Consider the following 17,028-nt stretch of genomic DNA (forward strand, 5'->3'; position numbering starts at 1 on the left):
GATTCAGAGTGTATCAATGGGAAAAGCAGCAGCCAGCACTGAGGGTAGGACTTTTTCCTCAAGCGGGAGGAAGGAGGAGGTGGAACATTTTTCGTCTTTAAAGAGTTTTGGTAAGACAGTGGCAGGTACAACTGTAACTGTATATTTTAGCTCTTTACCTTCAAAACTAAGAAAAAATTGAAATATATTTGGGCAGACTTGTCTTTTTGTCTGTTAAAAGAAAACAGATCAAGTGTGTAAAGGAAACACCGTTGCAGACTCTTCAACAAAAAAGCTGTTATGAGTGCTACTTGACAAAACAGAAACAAAAGATTAAAACAGTCATGGAATAATTTAGTCATAAAATGAACTGTAATCTTGAAGGTCAAATTTTATCTTAAAAGGTGTAGAGAGAACACTTAGAATTTTTGAGAACTGATAAGTGATTTCATTACATCAAGGACACATCTTCACTGAAGTCGATAAGAAAAAAAAGTAAAACAACTTTTCCTCTTCTGCTTTTGAGTAATATTTTGAACATTTCTAACCACATCTTCTCTTGAATGACCTATTTTGGGATGGAGTACTGCAAACTTCTCGACGTTGCTCTGTCAGTGTATCTCGGCTTGATCTGTAGACCATCCTAGCAAAGGAATAAGTCAAGCTACAAGCCTTCTCAGGCTTTTGCATCTTTGTTGCAACTGTAAAAATAAAAAATTGTGTTGCTTCAAATTCCTGTTTTGAACATGCGCAGGGCTCCAGCTTCTTGTTTGATGCAGGCAGGGAAATAAACATGCCTGATATTCTTCATGAAAATAATCCTGTTGAAATTAATGGAGCTCCTCATATACCAGAGTAACTGTGGATGGAAATAAGATTGTCCACGTCTGCCATGGTAGCTGTTTTGGTAAACTACGATTGTGTGTCAGCCCTACAACACCTTTGCCATTTAACAGATCTCCACGTTTTGCTAAATCCTTGCAACTAGTCATTTTTGTTATCACCCTCTCCAGGTCTGAATTCGTTGTGCCTAACGAGATCCCATCAGACTGTGCTAAATAATTTGGTTTACCAGAAATTTAAGCTGATTTGTCCCATTTGAGTTTGGCACATACTTCAGTATTTTATGGCTGTTCCTGTAAATTTCTGAGCTTTTGGGTCCTATCTCATCACGTATTTGAACGGGTGCTTGATTTAAATACTCTCACACTCTTATCCCCTTCAACAGGATAATTTTAATGCATGTTATGCATATGCTCAGATGACCTGCTGCATTGGTCCAGAGTGCTTAAGTTCTTAGATGATCAAGCCTTTCAATAACTTTTTAAAATTGGATTTCCAAGTATGCCATGGATTTCTAAGTATGCCATGGATTATTTTTTCCTTGCTGTCTTAAACATGAGGCATAACAGCAGGATTTTCTAGTTACCTGGCAATTGTTACCTTTAGTTTTTGCTTGGGTTTTTTTTAGATTTTGCTTGTGCTTTTGTTGTTAATGTTGTTCTGGCCCATTTCTAATATTCCGCTGTGTAGAAGCAGATGTACTTTCCCACAGGAAATGCATATACCCCATTCACTCTATAAATAACACAGTGGGTCAACTTCTGTCCATGGGTCCCTGCACACAGCTCCCACTGTAGTCATGCAAGGGAACAGTTTTGTCCTAGTTGTGCAGAACTCATTCACTAAGGTCTACGGAGCCTCCCCTCTGCCATACTGCAACACGGGGGGCTCTGCACGTGGATGTACAAAAAATGCTTTCTTTTACTCATCTGTCTGGTCTCCATAGATCCTTTTTATTAAGCTTTCCTGTCTTTTATTACATAATCTGCCATTTGAAATGGTGAGCCAGAGATGAATATTGACAAAAAATGACTCTGAAACTTGAAATAGGGCCCTGTTACCTTACCCTTCTACCTGATCCAGTGCCTGTCCAAATGGCAGTGGAACAATTCCCTTCACCTTCCATGATACAGGATCAGACCTTGTCATGAAACTGGCCAAGTGTGTTGGGGTTGGAAAATATTACAAGCTTACCAGGTTAAACAAATTTCCTCAGCTACTGTGGGCAGAAAAAGAAAGGTCTGATCTTAGTTGCTCAAACCTTTCCACCTTATCACCCAATTTTCCCAGTGGGTGGCTACATCTATAATTTAGTGTGGATTGAGTAAAATAATAACAAAAGCACTTGCCACTTTGATCTGGGAATGTTTATTTAATGAGTGTTCAATATGCAAGAGAGAGTTTAGCATAGGAGTCCAGACTACAGTGCGTTGGTTTGGTTTTTATTTTTTATTTTATTTTATTTAACACCCAAGGTTAAAAGGAGCAGGAGCCCAGCTGAGAGAGTTCAGAGTTCGCCTCTGCATGCTCACTGTCTTCCATTTAAATGTACGCAAAGGACTAATACAGTACCCCCGCTCCCCTGGGCTGTCTTTGATACACTCTGCTGTGCCTGGACTCTGCCGCTCCTCCTATCAGTCTGATCCTACTTCTATTAGCCCGCTGTGCTCAGCACTGTAACCTCATTCAGCTAGTGCTCTGCATGCAGGCTAACAACTTCAAGGCTCTGTCAGGCATTGACACATGCAGGCTCCAAGCGGGAAGCTAAACACCCCCCTTCACCTCCTCTCCGGTTCCACATTAACCTCTATTAAGTGCGGAAAAAACACAAATGCTGTAGTGCCATCATTCAGGTTTTAACTACCAGTGTATATTTAGATATTCAGCCAGCTTGCCACCTCTGAGAACGTACGCCGCAAACCCTCTGGTTCTTCCCCTTTCTCGCAACGAGAGCAATAAATAGTGAGTTAGCTTGGGGAACACAATGGTGGAAGGTCTGTGTTGGGTATTTATGGCACGGGGAAAAAAAAGTCTGAAAGAAGACTTTGACAGCACTGCCTATACTTTTTGAAGCAATCGTATTTGTTATAAATGGAAAATAAGACAAAAATGGCTTCATTCTAGGAGAGTCAAGCGTAGTGTTTTCAAAACTTTGAAAGCCAGGCTGTAGAAAAGACGCAGTGCAGTGCCAGTCTGTAAGCCCTACTGCTCTTTGATCCAAGCACTGAATGTCTCTAAGTCCGTTGGGTGCTGTGGGCAGAGGAGTTTCACCACTGTTTCTGGCTCTTTCTAAGGATGGGAGATGTCTGACAGCATTTCCTTGCAAAGCAGCACCCCTGCTTCCTGCTCTGGGGCTCGCTGCCAGCGCCCACCCACCTCGTGGCTTGCTCCCGCTCTCCGGGGAGCCGTCGAGACTGGGGCATATTCCTTCCCAACTCCAGTATGCCTAGCCCACACATCACCATACTTGGATTAATTAAACACACCATACCCCGTATTCCTGGTTTAGATTCTTTCGACAACATGTAAGAAAATGACAGCACAGGAGACATAAAGGATTTTCCTAACACTTTACTTTTGAAAACCAGTTACAGAATTAAAATGAATAACAATAATAATCTTGAGACATGCCATCTCCTCTCTAATGCTTGGCATATAAAACTTTCTGACACCTGGAGGGCTTTTAGTGTACCAGATGGGACAGGACTTCTCCATGTCCTGCCAGTCTGCAGTAATCACCTTCCTTTGACCATACAGGGACATACAGCTCTGCAAACAAATTTGACTTCTTTTTGCCATGGTGCTCTATTCGGGCATTTTCACCTAATCTCCTAGTCTTCCAGAACTCTCCTCTTCTGAAAAACAATCCTGGAAGGAGGGAGGGAAGACGGCAGAACAGAGACAATCAAAGTCGATAGTACTAGATTGTTTTTTGACAATTTTCCTGTGATAGTCCTTCAGCGAGGTGTCAAGCTCCTTTCCCAGGAAGGATGCCTGTCTGGAATGCATTACTGTAACCTGTTTTGGGCAAATTTAAACATGTGTTCAGTACAGCATACAAAATGGAGTTCAGGAGACAAAATGGAGTTCCAATTTAATACAGACATACCGCTCTGCCAAACTGTGTCAAGAAAGGGATTTTCCATCATGTAATAATGTTTACAGAGCATCTCTGTTTTTATCTGTAATGGTTGCCGTAACAAGATCAACTGTTTCTTTAGCATAGCCATTTGATGATTTATGTTGTATCCCATCATTATTTTAGTCCCATTTCAACAGCTCTGAGTAAAATAAAATATCACTGTTTGTCACCGAGCAACCTGAGACAATGTCCACTCTTAGCATTTGGTTTAAAATAAACAAAATTGCCTAGTTTTAAAGCTTTTTCAGGATTAGTGGCTTTTAGATAATGTAAGTTACAAATGATATCTATAAGCTATAGGCACTAAAGTCACTAAATCACTCTTTTTAGACCATGTTATTGTAACATTTTCTTAAAATGAAAACACAACAAATTGTGTAGGGACTCCATCAGAACAAGGTGAACTATGGTTAAGAGGTATAGCTAAAGTTTAAATTTAAATCTAGCTTCCAGTTCCAGTCTAAGATGAGAGAAATTTATATTTAGCTTATGTGATTAGTAACACAGGCTTTGAAGATCTGTAACATCCTTTGAAGAAATCAGGATGTCGAGTCCAAGTGGCTTTATCCAGAAACAGAACTTATTAAATACATCAACTTTCACCAATCTGATCATCTGTCCACTTGCTCCTTCTCCTTTAATCTCTACGTTTCAGGGTATCGCTGTTGAGATACATTTGTGCATAGAACAGTGTCCAAAGCTGCTCCTGCTCCACACCCCAGCCCCAAGTTTGTTTTGGCGTCAAAAGCCATATGGACTAGTGTTCATCATGCTTCCCTGCCTAAGCTGCAGTTGGATGAGATGTAGTACTATCATACTGTGCTGCACTTCACTATGAACTAGAAGAAGCTCGAAGATCCATGTGCTTGATTTTTTTTTCTTTTAGCTGATATAACTATGCCTGCAGAACTTAGGGCACATATATATATAGAATCATAGAATGGTTATATCTATGTGCATACAAAGAGAAAGCAAATATGCCATTCCCTCAGAAGCTGAAACTGTGGATTAAAAAGGAGCAAAATAAACCCTCACTTCTCTCAACAGCAGCAAAGAAGTGTGAGGTAGCAAGGACACAGAGATGAAGAAAGGGGTGAAAATTTGTTTTCCCTGCAGTCCAGATAGCACAGATGACCCTGGCAATGAAGACAGAGTAACTTGGCATGCAAGGTGGTAGCCTTTGGGGAGGGAGGACACATAGTTAGGAAGTCTCTGTTGAACCTGTGAGTCCCTGTGGCTGTTGTCGTCTGAGCAAGCTACATGAAGCTAATGCAGGTATTTCACTGCATTTATGATCAGTGTATACACGCGTACAGTTAGCAGCGTATAAATAAGTTTTGTTTCCAATTATCCTTTTTGGCTTTCAACCCCTTCTGTTTTTTCTGCCCTACTGCACCTTCCTTTTTGCCTTCCAAATTATTCTGCATATGTAGGCTGTAATGGAGATTCTTTAAGTTGGTGTCACCATGAGAAATTTTGTTCTCTGTTTGGTTTTATGCAACCTGATAATGATGTCTTTGTGACATAGTCCATTTCGGATGTTTTTAATTTAAAGAAGGACATAAAGAATGAATAAAAAAATGCCATTTTTGCAAGCTTTGCTACTTCATAATCATTATTATAAATGCTGGCAGAGTTGGCTGCAACCTAAGTGGGAAGATGAAAACAGGCTTCCTGGCCATGACTACATCCTATGACTCTGATGTGGTGCCATGCTAATGGGAGACAAAAGCCAGCTTTGGATCCCTTGGTAAATCCATGCCTGGTTAAACATCCTTACCACTCTGGACATTTGCTGAACTCTGTCATAGCTCTTGCATCAATAACAGCCAGTCAGTGTTTATGTAATTATGTTCCTAACTTATATGAGTAAATTGCATTTAATAACAGCACTTGGGTAGTTTGTGGATGTTGGGTGCTGAACATTATAACTTGTCTTACAAAGGGTTATTCTAAGGGAGATTGTAACTGGCCACACTACTGTGTTGCCTCTATGTTTTATTTATAATAATAATTTAAATAAAGAATATGATGCAATTCTGAATATATATTAAAACCATCTCCCAGTTATATATCTTTTCATATTACAATGCAGTCATACTCTTAGTTTGCTCTCACCCAAATTTCTCATGCAGTTACACTTTAATACGAAAAGAAATGTTGTCAAGAGTAGTTATTATCACACATCAGAATATTGTATTAGCATTCACTTTTAATAGATTAAAATGAAAGATTTCGAAATCTGCCCTTAATGATACTGAAGGATCTTGGAGACACGTTGAGAAAGCTTTAGATGAAATGTCATATGATATATATACATCATACATAGGTTCATAAAAGACAGTTCATTTAAGTGCCTGCCCTTGTGTTTCATCTGTTCTGTTTGGATGAATCATCCACAGGTTAAGTGATGCTTGTGCAGTTTCTTTGCTTGAAATCAAGCACAGTGAGTGGCAGGGAAGTTTAGGGAGCTCAATGTTCTTGTAGACCTGGGATGATGAGTGAAATAAGACAATTTTGGAGGCGTGGAGTATAACCTGGAAGAAAAATCTAGTGGTTGGAGGCATCTTTGGGTCGTATTTATTGGTCTTTTGACACACTGTCTGATCTGGAAAGGTTGCTTGAACTGCTGATGCATAAAGCTTGTAAAGCTGAATTCAAGGTGGACGTGTATGAGTTAAACTGTTCTGGAGGAGGGTTGTTGAGAGAGCAGTGTAGAAAAAGGTGAAATGATTCAGTGTTCATTTGTGGGCTTTAGGGGCTTGGTTTGGAAGCTTCTGATACACAGGGGGGAAAAAACAACAGTAGGACCTTCTTGTTGATCAAATTGTTTACTGTTTCAATGTGGGATAGTCACATTTGGGCAAGGTGGGCACAGATCCAATGCGCTGCATTGGTGTCTCTGAACTTCTTGTTATTGAAGGCTCGTGTACCCGTTTCTTTGGATGGGGTGGGACGTCTAGGTCATCTGTATTCTACACTTCCTTGGTAGCTGGAAAAGGGGATGATGAATAAACAATTCAGCAATTAAGTAAACTTTTTTTTTTAATTTTGGTATACAAAAATCAGAATTTAACTTTTTTATAAACAGTCAGTAAACATTGAGAACTTAGAGGAGGCATCTCCTGACAATACCTGCTGTAGGAAGCGCATGTGTATATGCTTCATCATTTGAGTTTACGGGTGTTTTTCAGGCTCAATCTGAAGTCTTAGGAACTGCCAAGAAGCCATGCACCACACTGTACTAGACTGAGGGCAGACAGTAATTTATGTAGCTGTAAATGTAGTATAAATACTAACATGGCAACAGTGTTAGTGTCAGCTAATACATTACAGTTTGCATCCTGCAAATATAAACGCTACAAAAAATACACATTGCCTCAAATTTTATTGAACTACACAACTTATTACACAACATCTTACATATACTTCTAACAAGCAGATGCTAAATATTGCAGTGACTAAACTCCATGTTTGAATATTGAAGAAATTAAGTAATAAATCAAGCAGCTGCTGGGTATTTTTAGATGTTAACAGGTCACTCACATTTTACAGACACTATGCATCAATATATTTTTCTGAGCATTTACCACAAGAAATTCATCCAAAACACTTCAGAAGGTCATTTCTCATTTAAAGACAAGCCAAAACCCTGGACTGTATCTAGCCTGTATGCTGAAAAAGAAAGAAAATTCTTCATTTTCTTTTCAACTAAACGTATGGAACATAATATTTGAATATTTGAATTACAGCAAATTAGCAAGGTAGTGCAGCACATACATGAGGGTAATGAGGGAAATTCAAAATAGGAGCCTTAAGGAATCATGGGTTCCAGGGCAGATAGGACTACCGTACCCAGCCAGCGTTAACTATCCTATCCATAGGATTTCTCATAAATACAATATGGAATGCACGTTTTCTGAAAAAGATATCTAACTTAATTTTAAAATGTCCGAGAAATGATGAGCTTGTTGTTGACATAATGCTTAATTACCATCTAAAGTAGGAACTTGTATCTTATTTCAGAACTGAATTTCTCTAACTCCCATTTCTCAACACTAGATCTCATTATACCACTGTCAGGAAGGCTGACATCTTGCTATCAGACATCTTTCCAGATTGTAAGTACCAATCTCAGTGATCAAGGCACCTTTCAGCCTTTCGTCTGACAAGCTGAATAAGTTGAGCTCCTGTAGGCCTTGCACTGGAGCGCTTGGTTTCCAACCGCAGACTGTGAAATCTCTCCTCAGAATTTCACCTGTCCATCTCTAGAAGAAACAATGAATTTTTTCCAGTGTGCAAACAATCCAGGCACTAAAAAGTTGTCTCCAAAACTCTACTTTGAATGCTAATAAATAAGAACATTCTTGAATGAGAAAGCTGAAAGAAATGGCAAGTGCAAACAAGAAACACTAAAGGAACAACCAATACCCGTTTTTAAGATCTAATCCAACTATCTCTATTCCATCAAACTTTGGAAATACTCCCTTCCCTGTGGCAGATCTGTGCCCGTGGCATAATCCTTTCCCTCCCGTGAAACTAGGACTTCTGACAGATAGGCTGTGACTATCTATTAAATAGCTCTGGCCAGGAAGGGCAGACCATCAACGGCTGTGCCAGGAGCTGGCACTTGTTCATTTCTACTGCTGCTGTTACAAGCCTTGTAGCCTCTGGCAGAGAAAGAGGATGAACAGCTGGAAGCCGAAACCTTTTCAGCTGCCTCAGCAAAAACTGGTAGAGCTATCTGCCAAAGCCACAGTTTGACTTTGCCCCCTTGGTCTAGTTGAATATACTGTACCTTGCAGGTAGAGTATCCTGAAAAGCTTAGCACAGATCAAGAAATGTCCAAGGGATATTTCACTGCCACCTTCTGTAGGAGTAGAGCAAGCTCAGTAGCAGGGACTTTTTAAAAATGCCGCCGTGTCATCAAAAATAATGGCTCGTTTCCAAAATATGTCACTCCAAGCATTCACAGAAGGGGTCAGGTGAAAGTTATTCCAAACAGACCTCGTAACAGCTGGAAATTTCTGGTTGATGACTGGGGATGGGGATTCCTGCTGTTGTTCATTTCTACTTGAAAGGTTTGAAAAGATTTTTCCCTACCTCCTGAGCGGACACTGGGACTATAGTTGCCCTGTTGGCACTGTCACTTGAGCAGGCATGACGAGAGTTCTGTGGGGACATTTTCTGGATTACATAAGCAATCAGTAGTTTTATACCTCTTTGTGTTGGTACAGGATGAGGCTTCAGTTCTGACAGTTTTTCTCCATGTAGACCTTCAGATTTTAATCAACTCCTTTCTATCACATTTCTGTTACTCCTTAACTGCAGCTGAGGGGAGAAAAAGAACAACAACAACAACAACAACAACAAAAAAGCTTTGTATACATTTCCAGGAATGTTATTTATCATTTAGGGAAGGGTATTTTTGCAGTTCCAATTATGAATGTTTACTTTATTCACACATGGAGCAGACTATCCTCTTAAACCATACGGTCAGGAGGTATACTGTTTCATGCATTCAGATGTCTGAAAGCTGTCTGGAAATGTATTTCCTACTTTCTGATATGGGAACATTTCAATAGGAGGGGGTTTAATTTGTTTTGAAATTTCAGCCCTCGTTCTGCTCAGAAGCTAAAGTTGGAATCCATTAAGATGCATTTTGGTGCAGTTTCTATTCTCATCTTCCTTTTCTCAGTAACTGTGCAATTCACTTAGTACTTCATTACAACCAACAGCAATATGTATACACGGTGCACAACATGAGCCATTTTGTTTTAAAACAGATTGCAGATGAAAGGAAACCATTCATTTCTTGCTTGCTAGCTGTAATTACTAGAGCGCTAATTACTCCAAATCACTGACATCCAGGGTCAATAAGGATGACAACAGGAACATCAAAGACAAGATGCACACACGCAATTACAAGTCTCTAAAACCAGGCTGTAATATTATTTTATGGCTACTGTTTTTTTCAGTCAATGCTGAAAAATATTCAAGTTTGCTGAATGTTTACTATTATTTCCTTTGCAGTTTGACGGTGAGAACATGTATATGAGTATGACAGAGCCGAGCCAGGACTATGTGCCAGCCAGCCAGGTGGGTTAATTAATCTTCTCTGCCTTGTTTCAAATTGTAATTAAACAAATTCAAAGAGTTGCATCGCAAATGAGTGGCACTATCAGTAACTGCTGCAATCAGGAATAATCATAATTTATAAACAAAGCATTTAAGCCTTGTTTCCAGTTAATGAGATAGAGCTGATAAAACACCAGAGTTGGCGTTTGTTGAAAGATACTACCTTGTTTCCTCTCCAGAATGCAAGCAGCTGTTTTGCCAGCATGATCTTTCCTAAACAGTTGTTTTACCTTCAGGAAATAAAGTCTTTACAGGTGCAGGTTATTTGTTTATCTGACTGCAGACAAGTTAATCATTATAAGCTACACATGTCACAAATAGCTTTAATTATCACTCATAGGCCAGTTGTAGTTGAAGAATCGCACTTTTAACGCTAATCGTGTGGCTGAGGAATGTTGCCAATGTTACACGATTAGCAGTAGGGCTAAGGCAGTGACTTGGTCTTCTGTGTCTTGCAGCCCAAAAAGTTTAATGTGATGTGGATTCTTTACAGGTCTTCTTGGTCTCTTTTCTTTTTGGGTAACCCTACACGCTAAATTCTGATACTAGTTGTGTATTTAAAAATCTTTCACCTTTCCATTTGAACCCTAAGATACTATAGATTTCTAAGAATGAATGATTTGAATTACTTCTTAAAAAGCAAAAAATATTTTTGAAATTTTTTATTTTTCTACCTTTACCTACATCTGTATGTAAGGGAGAAATTTTCATTTACTTCACATTTTCCAGTCAGTTTAATTGCATGCTAGTAAGTGATAGTGGTACAGATCAGTTAGATGATTGTGGTAGAAATTGTCCCTGAAGCATCAGACTTGTGGTCTAGGTCGTGCAATATCTCAGGCCCAGCAGTGGCTAGTCTGATATACCTCTTTCTGACAGGACCAGAAAGATCATGTGAAAAGCTGTCATTAGGTGGAAAATAAGTTTGCACGCGTAGGAAATGTGTGTAGATGAGCAGGATGTAATTTAGGAATCAACAGCTTTGGAAAGCGACAGTATGTTCAAAGCTAAATGTCTTCATGAAGGCGGGTTCTTCAGGTACACAGGTTCATTTGGGTGAAGGGAAGCAGGTTGGTGTATGAGGTGAACTACATCGTTCGATCAAAAAGACTATCTTTAAAATGTTCCACCATGTTGCTTCCCAGCCTTCCGTTGAAGTTATTCTGAAGTACCTTTAGAGACCAACTGTACTTTACGTTTAGGATTTGTGCATGATTGAACTTATTCAGCTAAGAACCCTCCAAGATCCAGAGGTAGTTTAGACTAGAACTGTTTGATTAAAAAATGAAAAATTATATTATTAATTTTTCTCTAACCATTAATCCAAAAACTGTACTGACAAGTTTTAGTATTACTATTAGATTAAAGCAGCCTAGTATCATCTCATTTCTGCCTTAAGGGTTTTGAAGTGCAAGGGCTAATTGAATTTGTTTGAAACACTAGAAATACAAACTCTGTGAATGATTGCTGTTATAAGGCAGCTGCTACCTTTCGGAGAATCATTATGTCTGTCTTAAATAGTTTTGAATAAAGAATTGCAAATCCACATTATACATCAGAATTATTTTTCTTCTGTTGATATTTTTGTACTGTGTATGCATGTAGTTTAAATAATTTAAATGGCATATTGAAAAATTAAGAGTATAAGTTTTAATCTTTTATGCGGTTTCTACATGTGCTAACAAGGCCCAGATCCTCAGAGATATTTTTGCATCTAACACTCACTGGTTTTGGTGGAAGTAAGGTGCTTAAAGTACCTTTAAAGATCCAGGCCTAGATATTTTAAATGCAAATGATTTTGTCTTCAAGGAAAAAATCTATCAAATGTGACATTTCCAAATTCAAAGATGACAGAAAACCCTGAATGCTTACTAAGGGCTGGAACCAAGAAAGAACTTACAGACTTAAAAACTCACTATGGCAAAGCCGAGTTCTTGAGTGTCTGGCTCCCGGGTGGAGTTCAAAACCCAGGGGTGGGTGTCACAACTCTGTCCTTTGCTGGGGCATCCGTGTGGCAAGAGGCAGCTCAACTGCCAGGCACGGTATTTTAAATTATTACCAAATGCACGTCGGTCATGCGGCCTCCGTGCCTGTTTGAGAGAAGCCACCAGCCTTGGGCTGTCCCACCTTCTGTTCCCTTACGTGATTCTCTCCTAGTGCTTATACCACTGCAGCGTTTTTTTAGGTGAATATATATTGACGCCTGTAATAATAACTACGTTAAAAAATGGGAGACAAAATACCACACTAGGAGCAGGAAGCCAGGGGTGTGTGTTGGAAATCCTGCCTCTGTCTTGTTTAGAGAAGAACTGGGACTGCAAGAGAAGCCTTCCTGAACCTGTTTCTGAGGTAGATCGCTGGTAGCCATTCTTCAGAGGAGCTGAGCAGCTCTCCATTGACAGTATTAGCAAGGTTTTCACTGACTGTAATGAGGCGCTGCACCTATCTCAGGCGTAAACATTTGGTGGTCACCCAAAATTGGTGAACTGACTACCGCTTCAGCATCCATTCTGCTTGTTTAAACTGGACAGAATACGATATTCACTGCTCTGAGAACAAAGCATGCCAGATTGTGTAATTTACTGGAGAGGGAGAAGAAGAGGAAAGGATGTGGCTGTATTTTCTGGTCCCCATTTTCAGGACTGTTTGTTCATTTTCCACTTGCTGATACTGGATATAAAACAAATAATCCTGTAAGAAGAGATGAGAAAACGTTCTCTCCCAGATGAAAGCCTAGTCACTTAATCCAGAGTTTTCTCCTGTGTCCATTTTGCATCTGTCCCTCCGAGCCCTTCAGTTGCAGGACTTCAACGAGAGGAGTGCAGGCTCCCTCCCGTCCCTATATCTTGGTCGATCCCTTGCAAGATCACAGATGAGGGTTTGAATCCTGTCAGAATGAGGAGTGAATTCATCTCTCTGCTTTCCTTGATGGATGCACATCTGTTATCTAAAATATGAATCCCACATGTTAGAAGATGCTCAATCCTATCAGAAACTTTTATTTGAGCTCTGATCGTGCTGACTGAGTCAGACATGAACATAACTTCTAATTCCAGACTCTGACATAGCTTATTTGGGAGGTGGGTTGGCAGACTGAGTCATGGTATAAAACACCAAAGACCAGGAGGTTTCCACTAAGCTATCTTCAGGATTATCTGCCTATAGAGGCAGGATTTTGGGGGTCCTGATGCATGCTGGCACACTCACGTCCGTGCTTTAGATCTAACTCTGAGAAGTTGGTTTTATTTGTTTTGCCTTTTCCCTCAAACTTTTCCTAGCATTTCAAGAAATTTGGGGGCTATAAAATAAACAGTGTTGCAGAAGAAAATAAAATTCAGACATCAGAAATGTTTCAATTGCCCTGAAAAAGCTGAAATTGCACTTCAGTTCTTTCTGTTTACTGCATAGTGTTCATATCCAGAAAAACATCACCTTGTATTATTTTAAGGGTTTTAATCAATTTATCCCCTTTAGGCTAACATAAATAAAAGCTCAGCCATTGGACAGGAAAAATATAGTTTTGTTCCTTTTGCTATATAACATCAAACATCTGCATAGCTTGGTAATCCAAGACAAGTTGCCTCACAGCATCCCTCAACAATTATCATTTCTGTTCAATTTTCAAATCAGTACATGCTTTGGGACTTATAGACTAAGTTGCTAAGTAGCAACATATGGCTCACTACTGTTCCTGTGATGTTGCTGCAAGCAAATAGCATAATTCTATACTTGAAATGATTTTTACAGAAAGCCAGTGCTGGAACTGAGCCAGAAGTGTAAGTATACAGTAAAAATTAATGATATTCTTTTAGACTGTCCCAAAAGGCTGTTTGGCAATGTTGTCTCTGCGTACATTTTATATATACGTGTAAGTACTGTATTTTTGGTTATGATATATGTAGTACAGGACTCTGCACTGCAGGCATCTCTTAAATGAGTTATGCCAGCCATATTAACAAACATACATAGTAAAACTACATGACATTTTCACTACTAATTGCGCTTCAATCTGAAAATATTTATCATTTTAAAATAAAACTCTGCCAACTGCTCTGCATTTCAAATTCTCACAAATATATTGTTGTCTCTCCACACCTATAATTGGAATCTTGGAGATGAATTGTTCTTCACGTAATTCTTCCTCCTGTAATTTGTGGGCCACGCACAGCACAGTATAAAATTGTATTGTTTATTTTATATTTCTTCTTAGTCACAGTACAGAATGTAATTCAGGACTCTGTGGCATAGAGTATTGCAAACATTTGTGACCTTCCTGAGGCCTGATAAATGTTAAGGGTAATGAATCCAGCTGCCAAATCCCCTGCACGATCCAAAGTGAAGGGAGGAGAACGGGCCCAGAGCGGATGGTTTGGGGCAGTGACCCCATTGTCCCAGTGGGAAGAAAAGAGATACCCGAGGCAGAGGAAGGAATGCTGTTTGCACAGAGATGGTATTTTCTTCCCTCCCAGAGCTATACCGGGAGGATCTGTGTAAGATATGTATGCATGCTCTTTGCTACAGTGGGCACCATGGGTGTCAAAACTGTTTTGTCTTGTACAGCTCTGGGGTAAAATGGGATAGAATGACATCCAACAGAGAGATTAATAGGACAGTAAAGGGTTCCCCTGCCTTTTGTTGCTGTATGCACATGGTCATAGATACGTTCCAAACTTCTTATTTCATATTTATACCCCAATTACTTAGACTATTAATGGGATAGTTATTACTCATGCGAAGTAGGGATGGATAAATGCTCTATAACAGCCACCCTCCCTTGCTCTGTATTGATCTTTCCCTGGAGGTAGGCTAGAATTTCAGGGTACTGTATCCCATTCCTGCCAGAAGATACGGCTCTTCTCTCTTGTCGCTTTTCTAGAGCCGAAGTCAGCACAGCAAGGCAGAAGCTGGCTGCCTTGGAAAGGATTCAGGAAAAGCAGCATTCTTACATGGAGAATCACAAAGTGGTCCAGTATTGTCCCATGGGTACATATTACCCTGAAGTCCAGGGCAATCCTGACCAAAAACTGGAAAGCCTTTGCTCATTAGTTGAGAGGCTGCTCCACAGTGAGAGGGCAATAGAGAGGGCAATACTACCTGGTCAGTCAGCTGGCTGGCTATGCTTCAGGGCTGTTCTGGACCATATTCCACCTCCCTCTTCCTTATCCACTATCTTTTAATTTCACAAATAGAGTATCAACAGAAGGGAGTCCACTTGTTGCTCCTCTATTTCTCTGAAATAGGCTGTAGATGCCACTTTTTTTAAAAAAAATGGGATAAAGGTTTCAATGGCTTCAGTGAAAGAAAAGCACTCGGCAGGTCTTTCAGGTCCTGAATGAGTGGTTAAAGGTAGAGGTAATTTTACCCTACCTTTATCTTTTGTGTAGAACATAATCTTTTAATGTGACTTAGCGTCAGGCACAGAATCTGAAAAGAACTGAGTCCCCGATAAAAGTACATCAACAGTTGCATTAACAAGGCTATGTATATGTTTACAGATCATAGAATCATAGAATGGTTTGGGTTAGAAGTGACCTTAAAGATCATCTTGTTCCACCTCCCCTGCCACGGGCAGGGACACCTCCCACTAGACCAGGTTGCTCAAAGCCCCATCCAGCCTGGCCTTGAACACTTCCAGGGATGGGGCATCCACAGCCTCCCTGCACAACCTGTTCCAGTGCCTCACCACCCTCACAGTAAAGAATTTCTTCCCAATATCTAATCTAAATCTCCCCTCTTTCGGTTTGAAACCGTTACCCCTCATCCTATCGCCACACTCCCTGACAAAGGGTCCCTCCCCATCTTTGCTATAGGCTCCCTTTAAGTACTGGAAGGCTGCTATAAGGTCTCCCCAGAGCCTTCTCCAGGCTGAACAGCCCCAACTCTCAGTCTGTCTTCATAGGAGAGGAGTTCCAGCCCTCTGACTGTTTTTGTGGCCCTCCTCTGGACTCGCTCCAACAGGTCCATGTCTTTCTTGTGCTGGGGATCCCAGAGCTGGACACAGTACTCCAGGTGGGGTCTCACTAGAGCTGAGTAGAGGGGGCAGAATCACCTCCCTCAACCTGCTGGTGATGCTTCTTTTGATGCAGACCAGGATGCAATCGGCCTTCTGGGCTGCAAGCATACATTGCTGGCTCATGTCCAATTTGTCATCCCCCAGTATCCCCAAATCCTTCTCTGAAGGGATGTGTTATATAAGTATGTATGAATGTCTTTAGCTGTAATGCAAGATGTATGCACATGCACGGTGTATGTATTCAAGGATATTTTAAATTTTTTTTGTAGTCAAATGCCTCGACCTTTATATAAAAAAAGTAAAAATTGACCTGTATTTAAGAGCTTTTTCAAATTTCACAGAAAAGACATTGCTCAGGTGAAATATCTTTACCCTCCTTTACTCAAATTCATTTTATTTGGATTGCGTTCAGTAAGTATTGAACTTGTACTCCAACCAGAAGTGTGTATGGCCTACTTATCTCTGAAAAATTAGTTACTTCAACGTGCCTTTACTTAATGCTTCTTTCATTTAATGGCTATTCTATAGCACATGCTGTAAAAACACTAAAGAGGGCAAAACCTTTTCCCTACAGATCCTAAGAAAACATACCCATAATTACAGTTGTATAAACAAAAGTGTCCCTCTCCAGCCTTCAAAAATCATTAGTGTGGATCTGTAAGTGTGGATATGATCTGAGATCATATTAAAACCTCGGCAAGTATAACAAATTTTTCATCCTTCTGTTTGTCTTCTGGCTGTAGAAACCTTGCACTTATATTTTCTTTACAGCCATGTGGGCTAAAAACTTTTTAATGAAAGCAGGTTTGGAGGGTAATTGCCTTGCTCTAGAAGTTTGGGGCTTTAGAAGTAAATATCAGATGCTGCTACAGTAATGCTAAAATTGTGAACTTGGCTCTTATATACACAGTGA

The 17,028-nt window shown here is 40.0% G+C and overlaps 1 protein-coding gene across 2 annotated transcripts in view; it reads left to right on the top strand.

The window, feature by feature from the left end:
- TOX (thymocyte selection associated high mobility group box) overlaps nucleotides 1-17,028 on the top strand; it is a 220,653-nt gene that overhangs the window by 101,330 nt on the left and 102,295 nt on the right. For both annotated transcript variants that reach the window (XM_054190381.1, XM_054190382.1), the window contains exon 2: nucleotides 9,998-10,063. In XM_054190381.1, coding sequence (XP_054046356.1) covers nucleotides 9,998-10,063 — 66 coding nt within the window. The remainder of the gene's footprint in view (nucleotides 1-9,997; nucleotides 10,064-17,028) is intronic.

The sequence above is a fragment of the Rissa tridactyla genome, chromosome 2 (assembly GCF_028500815.1).
Source record: "Rissa tridactyla isolate bRisTri1 chromosome 2, bRisTri1.patW.cur.20221130, whole genome shotgun sequence".
Classification (NCBI taxonomy): domain Eukaryota; kingdom Metazoa; phylum Chordata; class Aves; order Charadriiformes; family Laridae; genus Rissa; species Rissa tridactyla.